The sequence below is a fragment of the Pomacea canaliculata genome, linkage group LG4, assembly GCF_003073045.1.
Source record: "Pomacea canaliculata isolate SZHN2017 linkage group LG4, ASM307304v1, whole genome shotgun sequence".
NCBI lineage: Eukaryota > Metazoa > Mollusca > Gastropoda > Architaenioglossa > Ampullariidae > Pomacea > Pomacea canaliculata.
Window position 1 is genome coordinate 14,695,520 of NC_037593.1, and position 10,718 is coordinate 14,706,237.

The following is a 10,718-nucleotide window of genomic DNA, read 5'->3' on the forward strand; positions in this document are numbered from 1 at the left end:
AACCAGCGGGTAGTCGAGAAGTCTTTAAATAATAAAAAGCAGTTTGCGGCTGAAGGCAAACGTGAGGTAGAATCTTCTCGATCAAGCCTCTTCCGCCTCCATCTTCCCGCTTTCACTCGTCCCATTGACTATTCTGAAAGAGATGCTAAGCTACTAACCAGAAACTGCGCGTGCTGCCATGGTGCCTCGTGCGATGTACGCTCGTGACATGACATTCCCGGATGTTCAAGTCTCATGCAAACTGGATTCTGCCTGCCCTCCTGAGGTAGTGGAGGTCATGTAACAGTGATGTAACAGATATCCTACTGCGGTCCGGAAGTAGGAAGGGAAAACACCGTTATTGATCATCAGACATTTCGGCAATGAAATTCAAAATATTTTTTTTATTTATTGGGGTTAACTATGGCCGACTGTTTTATTTAAAATCTGGCCTGGAATTCCAGTCGATCTTCTAGTATCGATGTTAAAAAGCTTCTCTTTCTACCCGAATATCTTTTGGTTTGAAACTTAAATATGTTACTTTCCTGTAGGATTTCTGTGCATAGACTATAATTATGTCTATATAAAAAAATTGGAATTATTAAAAAATATCTGAAGTATTTGAACTATTTATTATGTTCCTATAAATGTTTTAATATAAATGTATATATTTTATAATTGGAATTATTTTTTAAACCCACTCAGTGCTCCCTTCATTGTTTAAAACTGTGTAATGTATTGACAGCTGAACAATCTCTCAGATTAAGCATTTCTGCCATAGCCTGCAGCCTGTGAACTCCAGAAATGCATTTTCTTACCCTGACCCGATGTTCACCCAACAACTGATTTACTGCACTTTCAAATTTTGCCCCTATCACAAACAAATCTCACCTAATTTGATATTTTTTTCACAGTTACTTAACGCTACAGACACCAAGAAGGAAGTTTTCATTAATGCCTTTGGAGGTACGTTTTGAGAGTCGACTCCTTGACTTCGAGTTTATAAATAACCACTTATTAGATAACAGACAGATTCAAAGATTACATAAAAGACTATAAGAATAGGCTGCCCGTGTCCTATGTATTTAAAACGAGGTTTGAGAGATAACTGCTGTGAGACAAGACTCATTTTCTTTGCTCACCTTGTTCTTTGATTGATGCTCATGACAGTACATTGGGATTCGTAGGGCGACTTTACTACTGAAGTGTTTTCGCATCTTTCATAAACACTACAAGCTTTCAGTTTTTTAAAATTAAACTATCTTGGTTCTTTGAATTCAAAACTGAAGAGATATGTGTCAATCTGTTCATGCCCGGGTTTTGTTTGGTTGGGTTTTTGTTTTTTGACTCCATATCCGCTTGCTTTAACTCTACGATTTCATCTCATACGACCATTTCTCAATCGCTCTGTACTTCTCTCAAATCTGCTTTCTCCCGGCTTCAAAATCTGTTCTTGAATCCAACGGTTCGTTTTCCCGAAGAAGTCAGCAGGTAACCGAATAAATATAAAATAACAAAGCCTACGCAAAAAAGCTTTTCTTGGTCCGGAAATCACGAAATATCATCGAGTCGCCGGCTGTTCGATTGCATCGATCTGAAGGAAATCTCGCGAGGGCCAGATGAGCTGTCGAGAGCTGTAACTTACTGAAGGGGGAGCGGGAGGGTTGGGGGTAAGGACAGGAAAAAAAATGATTTGTTTTTCAGCTTAAGGTGGCGCTGGAACAAAACTACAGTTGAGTACCAATCTCGTGCTGATGGTGCGTCTATTCAACTTTCGAATTCTCTGTAAGTTTCAGACCAAATTTCACGCATTTAACTGAAATTCTAAAAGAAAAACACTTCAAAAGTCAACACATGCACCAGGATTTCAATCATCATAAAAGGCAGTTTAGGACATCCCCCCAACACACACACACTCATCATTCACCCCTTATTTCTCTTCTCTGCTTTCTGATCCATCCGTTATTCCAGCCCATTTCTTCATATTTATTTTTTTAAACCCCATGATCATGTCTCCTGAGTCCTGAAACTTTACACATTCCTTTTCATTATTTTTTTCCTAGTCTTGTATAATATTTATAACTGTCTGGGCTGCTCATAACCTTTCGTTACCCTTTATTCTCACCTTCAGCTACAGTAAGTGAGCGCGTAGGACGAAGACGTCTGTATAATACTCGTCCTTTGACCTTTGACCAATGGTTAAAGGATAAAGGTAATAGAATAAAACCTGATATCTGTCTGTAAGAAGAGCTTTGACAGTCGGAAAATGGATCCCTGTGAGCATTTTACACTAACCCAGATATAAGGACTTAAAACAAGGCAAGCGGTCGGTTAGTGCAAGGAGACAAGATGTAGTCAAGTAGAGCAATGCTCACCGTAGTATTTGTTTTTACATCACTGAAGTGCAGATCAACATTCAGTGGAATAAACTATGTAATTAAGTTGGAAGCATCGTGAAAGATAAAGTTAACGTGTTCAGCAATACATGATGGTCATCTCTCTCTTCACACAGGAGCTACAATGATACGAGAGCGACCTCTAAATGAACAGGACTACCAAAATAGGATGGAAGAGAAGAAAACAATTTTTTTAGGTCACGATATTGTCTAAACGTGCATAATCTAGTCATCAATCCTCTTCTAATGACTGATGATACCTGAAATATCATCAGACCATCGATGTAACGCTTCAACGTGTCTAGCTTGATAGACGAATCTGTGCAACAAGATATGCTGGCAAAATTTTTAGAGAAAATTGAGATGCGAGCAACAAAGGGAGATGTCCGATAGATGAAGTGCTAGGTGAAAAATATGACAGAAAAGATAATATGAAAGTGGAGAGAATGAGGGTCAAATGTTTGACATGAGGGAAGTGGGATTGGTGTTTTGCGTCAGCAACTTTATCGTGGCAAAGCATCCAACCTTGTCAACAGATAACAGTGCTCGAGACGAGATTTGAACCTAGGACAGCCAATCCTCACTGCATTGGTAACAGGCACTAACTGTTGCACCACCGGACCTCGATTTTATGATTAACATGGAAGATAATATGATAGCTAATGCATTCCATGCTCACCTCCTCTACATATGCGAGACTTGAGCTGTAACAGCTGAAGAATGATATAGAAACACAGAGGAAGAAAAAAAAAAAAAAGGATAGGCAGATAACATCCAAGAGTCGACTGACTTCTCATTTGGCACATTCCAGAGAAAGGCAGAAAACCGAGAAAGTTGGCGAAGGATGGTGGAAAAATCGTCACATGTGTCTTCGACCAATCAGGGCCAGGAGATAGAAGGTGGCGGAGGTCTCAGAGGGAAATTAATCTGTCGGAGAAAAAGCTCCGAACGCACAGCTCATTAGCCTCGTAATCTTGGTGCGTTGGTGTCAGACGTTTTGCTTCATCACACTTAGAAAAAAGTAATCTAAAGAAATGCGTTTGAATGATGTAACACGGACTTCATGATTAAAAAAAAACTTTTCCCCTATCCCCAAGAAAACTTGATACATAAAGAAAATGAAGAAAAAACAACGAAAGAAAGAAGAAAGGAAAGAAGGAAGTTACAGGAAAAATGAACGAACAGATGGATAAGTAAAACAGAACATAGGAAATCAGGAGTAAAAAAGGAGAAATAAAGCAGGGAGACCGAAAAAATAAAACATGTAAATAAAAAAAAAACAACGAAAGCATAAATAAATTATTGACCGAAAATTTGCTTTACAGATTTTTCTTCCACAAAATGTTGCAAAACTATTCGAAATATCGTCTTGCCTGTTTACTTATAGACTTCCACATCAAAAGTATAAAAAAATAATTATAATATTTTATGTTGCTAGACCCATCAAGCTAGCGAACAAAGTAACAGCTGAAGGAAACTGGAGATGACAATCTCTTCTACAAACGTCGCTGCTCGTCAAAGATAATTTCTTTGTGTCCTGCTAGCTTTTCTTTCTCGTTCTACACAGCACCATCAATTTTGGAAAAATAAGTCGAGGCTATCGTTTAAAAAAAGTATTGAAAGATCTGTGCACGTGTAGACATCTAGACATGTGTAGCAATGCAATGGTCAGATAAACTTTGCTAGTGTTAGCCTCTTGTAAAATCATCAAAGCCAGGGTTTCGATCGACTTCAGTTCGTCACATCAAAACCAAGGCTTCGTCTCATTACTTCGCTCATTACGATCGACACATCGAGCTGTTGATTAAACAAAGAAAGTCAGGTCTGTGCGATTCTTACAAGACATTAAACGCACAAGACTGAGCTACTTGATTAAAATATACCAAAAGAGATGCATGTTTGTTAAATACAGATCAGAGGTAAATTTTTAGACGACTAAAATAATCACACATTTTTGTTATTATTGTTATTGTTTCCAGCACAAGGTATGTGCACTCAGAGTACTTATATCCAATACATGACAAGAAAATTAAAGTCTCTCAAGAACTAGTCCCCGGTACTAAACTGAAGACAAGAAAATACATTTAAAGTTACAGAGTTACTCACACATACAAAACTGGCAGTTTGGGAATTTTTGTCGGTCTTTATGTTATCTCCCTTCTCCACTTCGAACTTCCTTTCCTCTCCCTTCTGTTCGTTCCTGCGAAGAAGGTCTGGGCATTCTGCACCAGTTTGCAGACCTTCCGACTTTTCATACCATCCTGGGCTCCGTCCGGGTGGTGGCGAGGGTGAGATGGCGGATGGAGGTTGAGGATGGAGAGGGAGAGGTCGGGGCTTCATCAAAAACTGACAGAGGAAGAGAAGAGCCAGCGTCTTGTCCAATCGACCAATGACAAACGGGCTTAGAAATAACAGGCGGGCGAGCCAGCATCGACTTTGTACTTGCGATGACTGCCATTCTGCGTATGCTAAGTTTCCATATATTTGCCTAGCATCAGAAGTCTGAGAACCAGCACGCGACATTGGCACAGCCATGGACGTACGTCTTTAATAGATGTACCATCCACACCAACCATCCCCGCCAACCACTACCGCCGTCCATCCCCGATTATATCCCCTCCACATCTGCGATATAATGGTAAATACAGTGGAACCTCGGTTAGCGAACGCCTCGGATAGCGAATATTTCAGATAACAAACAAAACATGCGTTAAAAGTTTGTCTCGGATAGCGAACAAAATTTCGGATAACGAACAGCCACGTAACCACACGTGACCGACCAGCATGTCATCATTCCCGCTCGAGACACAGTTACGATCAGTCGTTCCTTATCTATGCACATCCTTCTTATTTAGTGATTTTTGTGCTTTATTTTAATAAGATAATCCTCAATCATGGCTCCAAAGAAAAGTCTGTAGAAAAGTCTTTCCCTAACAGTGCGATAGGCAATAGGAGCCTAAACATGTTCAATGATAATGTGATGTATTACCGAAGAGTTTCACAAAAAGGCAGAAGGAACAGACACTGGACAAGTTTTTTCCTTTAACCTCAAAGCGACAGAAAAAGGAACTTACCCCCGTTTTTACAATGTCACGTGTGCTCATGGAGGGGGAATCCAATCAGTAATTGTATGTGGGATAGCTGGATTTTGAGCAAGAGTTCGGACAGCCAACAACAAAAAAAAAAAAAAAAAAAAAAAGAAAGTAATACAGATAGAACCCTGCTTATGAAGTCTATCTCAGTAAACTTTATGGGACCCTTGAATTTTCGGGAGAAGGAACAATCGAGAAGTGACCTCCTCTACATGATGAGGAGGACGGGGATACGTTTCGTGCACCCAGCAACACATTTTGACCGCCTGTTGCCTTCCAAGTGATGATAAGCATGGAGGGTTTCTTTGTCTGTAAAATGGCCGAGACCAGTAACATCTGTCGTTATGGAGCAGAATTTATATTCTATCAAATGCTGAGGGATTTTATTTTCGGTTTTAAAGGAGTCACAAAGCTTTCTTGCTGCATAGAAAACTGTGTGGCATTTAATGATGTTGATATAGAGGAGTGTGTGGAATTTAATGATTTCAGTATAGTTGTTGGCATTGCAGGTTCAATTTATGTCTCTCTTGCACGATGAGAAATATTTCATAGCCGGAGCGCTGTTTAATGTTTGAATGACTGTAGGGGTCTTTCATACAGATTTCACATTAAAGTATATCATGGCGACGCAAATAACATTAACAGTAAAAATATTCACAGACAGAAGAAAATAAACACAGAGGCTACCGGAGTCGGAAAGTCCTACCCGTAAAAAGACTTTAATTTTTAAGATTTAGAAAACATCCTTACGAAGATCTTCTGTAAATTCTTCAGTTATTTGTTTGTACGTTAACTTTGGAAAGATTTACATGCAAGTAAAAAACTAATGATGGAATAATGTCTAATGATACCAGATAATGATACGTTCAAGATAAGACTTGCCGAATTCAAAGTAATCCACCCTTTCCATTCTCAAGATACACAACAACTTTCCAGAACGGATTAAGTTCGTTAACCGAGGTTCCACTGTACCATTAAAATATATCATTACAATGTCATCATATCGTGGGATGGAGGTGGGGAGAAACTGCGTCGACAAGCATTTGAATTTGGCAAAATCGTATTTGTCAAATCTTTGAAAAAAATTTTAAACATTCTTTTACCATAGCCTACAAAGTCTACAAGACTACAGTTTATTATTATTAGTTATTAATGACTGTTCATAGCTTACTACAAGCAATGAGTGGATAGTATCTTCTCTGTTTTCGAGACGTGAACCTAGAAACGTCTTGCGCAATGCGAGGTCGAGAATCTGAGGTCAAAGATAAAAATATAAAATTGTACTTATATCGTCAACGCTACAGCCAATCGGTGGATTAATTATGGGTGTTTGATCAACAGGAACAATTACAGATGAAAGCACTTTTGAAGACACTGTTTATTTCTATAATCTTAACTTTCTTACCGATTTTTTTCTTTCTTGTTTTCATCTTGTGTCCCTCTATCTTTCTACCTGTCTATCTGTATACGAAAACAGGTGGTGGTGGTGGTGGGGTCGGGTGGTGGTGGTAAAGGCGGAAGATGTCGGGGCTACAAATGGCCTGACTTTATCTCTACATAACTCCAATACAGACAAGAAAATATGCAATAGAAGACGATGGAGTCCGCCTCCTGTACTCTCAAAAATCGGACAGAAAAAAGGTTCTGGCGCCAGGTGTACCAGACTTGGCTAAGGGCTAACTCGATTGTGAGCACAAAGCAGGCATCCAAACTGTGTATTTTACGATCATTCTTAGGTGACTGTGTTTTGCATCTGGCATTGCAGTTAAAACTCCAGCGATGCACCCGATACCCCGTTCTAAAAACTGGTTAGAGTTACAGTTTTAGTTCATATGAATCTTGCTCTCTGGAGAGAAGACTTTACTGGATTTGTCACGGAACTAGGACTGTTTTAGAGCCTCGTTTACTTATTTTTAATGCATATTTTATTTCTTATCTTGTCTGGTCATCGCGACCTTTCTTAAATGTTTAGCGACCTTTAAACTACGCCGTTATCTCCCAATCGCGAACTCAAGAAACTTTGCATTAGAGCAATTTAAAAAAAAAAAAAGAAAGAAAATAATCAAGGCAAATTTCAGGAAACTTTGTGTTGACCGATAAGAATCCTTTTCACTACTCTTATTGCTGCAGATAACATTTACTTAGTCGGCTTCAAGAAAAGATTGTTTTTTTTGGAGTGAGTTATGCAACATGAGGAAACGGGTAGAAGAATCATGAAGCTCGTCAAGTGTTGAAAAAAAAAATTACACGAATTGAGTGTACAGTGTCTGTCTGACGTTTGAGCTGATTAACGTGTCTTCAGGGAGAGCTAAAGGCCATGGAGAAACCTAATACGAGAGAGAGAGAGAGTATTTCTTCTTCTTCTTCCTGCGTTGATGCCGCTGCTCATTTCGTTGTATTATTTTGAGTGATTAGGCATGCAAATGTATGACTCCTGTCACTGACATTGCCATTGATATTTTATTTTATTCATTCCCATGAGGGGTAGGGAGAAATTTTAACTAAACACAATCAACAAGTCAGCCATATAAATCTTGAATACACATACAAAGATAAAAATAAATAAAATTAAATATAAGTAAATACAAATAAATAATTTACCCAAACCTTCCATGCAGGTTATTTATCTATTGTCCCCTGCCGAAAACGTTTTTCCACATTGGGTAACTATGCGGAGATTGTGAGCACACAATTTTTCGATAAATAGAAAGAAATATGTCAATAAAAAAATTCTTTAAGCCGTTGCTGTACAATTCTTAATCTTAGACTAAATGAACATCGAATCTACATGGCGCTCTTGAACTTTTTTTTCTCTTGATCGTATTGGGTTTTTAATAACAAAATAATAACATTTCCTGGAGGAGAACCAATTTGACTCTCTGTGCCATCTTGTTTGCATTTTTTTCGCTTTTCTTTTTCAAGCTTCGCTGAACAACTCCTACGCAATCTCACCCTTTCCCAAATTCCTGCTTTACCAGTCAGTTTTAATCTTCACCTCCTAATACCCCGGGGATAAGATGGTTTGTCTGATGAACTTCCTTCCCCAAAGGGCACGAATAAAAACCACACTTGCTGTTATCGATAGGAGTAACTTTTCATCTACTTCTGTCATAATCTTGTCATGCTTGAACAGAAGACGCTGTGTAGAAAGTGCACGAGGTTGCGACCTCCCGACCTGCGTTCGTGAAAAGGCGATGACAACGTGGGTGAGGAAATCACGGACAGTAAAACGAGTATCTTACTCCCACTAAGTCACCTGACACCCTGGCTGTGTGCAGGGCGCAGATGTTTATACAAAATAAATCAGGTAGAGATGACTTAAGGTCTGACAATATATCGCATCCGTCGTCTGCACACACAAACCTAGCGAGCTGTGTGTGTGTGTGTTTGTGTGTGTGCTGTCCCTCGGATAACAAGGGAAGAGGGCACTGTATTCCCACACAATGTTCGACATAAATCTTCCAGAGCTATCGGATCTATATCAGAAAACTGACAACATCTTCTGGACCAGCAGACACTCAACATTGTCGAGTCACAGTCTAGTCGATTTGGAACGGAGTTCAGAAAGTACGGGCATCAGGCCAGGCAAACAAAGGGTACGATAATGAACACGGTGGTCGAAAGATATGTACACTATAGGAAAGTGATCGAAAAATGTGTTTGTGCATCTCTCTGTGTGTGTAAGGGGTGGTGGTGGTGGTGCTGCTGGTGGTGGTGGTTCTACTTTGAATGTATGCGTGAGTGCGTGGGAACAGACACAAAGACACAGACAGCTGAATAGCTAGACAAGCATCCAGATAGGCAAGCAGATGGCAAGGAGACAATGAAAGCTATGAAAGGATTTCTTATCTGATTTAGGTTCAGGTCAGGTGCCTAACCCTGTTACCCAAGTCCCTCCGCTTGTTGTTTTCGTCTTGAGCCTGGCGATTTCACCCGTTTCTACTTTTTCTATAATTTGTGTTGTTACTGTTGTTGGTGCTGTGGTTGATTATGCCTTTTATGCACTACTGTTTTCCGATGTGCTTAGCGCATGAGACAAGTTAGCTGTCGCCAGCAAGTCCATCAGGACTACTACTGACAAAAACAAAAAAAGAGGGGGAAATAGCAAAAAAAAAAAAAAAAAAAATCCAACCAACAAACAAACAAACAAAAACCAAACAAACAAACAAACAAACAAACAACAAACAAACAAACAAACAAACAAAAAACAAAAGAGAAAACAAACAAAACAAAACAAAAACTTTGAAATATCAGAAGTACGAAATTAACGGACGGAAAAAGGAGGATTTCACAAGATTTAAAGGCCAAAGAACTGCGAAGTGAAGAAACCATGGCAGATATAACTAAGTGTCCTAAATGGCGAAATGTGCAAGAACTTCTTGACGAACAAAAACACCAGCCAACATGTTTTTACGCTCGTCTGCCCTCATGCGAAACTAAAAACTTTTCTCTGACGACCCCGATAGCGAGATATGAGAAACAGGTTCGCAGAGTTAAGTCCCCTGCAGCGGAAATTGATACACGGTCAGCTCCCACCCCATTATTTCCCTTTGTCTTGGCACGGCTGTTACTTGGCGCGGCCCGGGCTCCATCCAAACTAATAAAAAAAAAAAAAAGTAAAATAAAAAAGGTCGGCTACAAAGCTTCGTGACACAAACGAATGGAAATAGTTTCCCTCCTTCAATAAATAAAACCTAACAAAAATTGTGTCCCTTGTTAAGGTTTTGTTCCCAAATTAAATTTTTTTAAATTTCATGTTTTTCATGTGGACCGCCACGAAGAAAGCTGACTGGAATTGTGTAAATAAATGAGGTTAATTAAAACAAATGATATTTGGAAGAAAACATACCAATTTACCAAATTTTGTCAATTTCCAGCATCCTGGAGTCTGCTAATTTCTGTTACATTGCTGGTCGATTATCCAAATTTTTATGTAGCAAATTGTTGAAAGGAAATATCATGGGGCCTTTCGCTATATAAGTTTCTCTTTTCCTTTTGTCTTTTTCTTGAAGGCTACATCAAAGTAAATATTGAAAAAAAAAATCAAAAAATTATTCTTGCATTTATATCCATAATATTTTGGTCTGTCATTGTTTATATATTTGTAGCAATTAAATAATGAAGTTATTTTCTGTCCAGGGATAACAGTCCTTCTACTCAGTTTATCTATTCAACAGTGCTTGAACGCTGAAATACTTTGCATTCAGAAAGATCCTCCCGTCGTGTGAATCGGCCATAATATAAGTTCCTT

General features: G+C 39.0%; 1 protein-coding gene across 3 annotated transcripts in view; it reads right to left on the reverse strand.

Moving 5' to 3' along the window:
- LOC112563114 overlaps positions 1–5,119 on the reverse strand; it is a 29,426-nt gene extending 24,307 nt beyond the window's left edge. Inside the window, exon 1 of one of the 3 annotated variants that reach the window (XM_025236866.1) lies at positions 4,482–5,017. In XM_025236866.1, the coding sequence (XP_025092651.1) occupies positions 4,482–4,910 (429 nt within the window). In that variant the 5' untranslated portion in view covers positions 4,911–5,017. Of the gene's footprint in view, positions 1–4,481 lie in introns of all 3 variants that reach the window. The other 2 variants (XM_025236867.1, XM_025236865.1) reach the window with 2 other exon arrangements.
- Between the last annotated feature and the right edge of the window lie 5,599 nt (positions 5,120–10,718).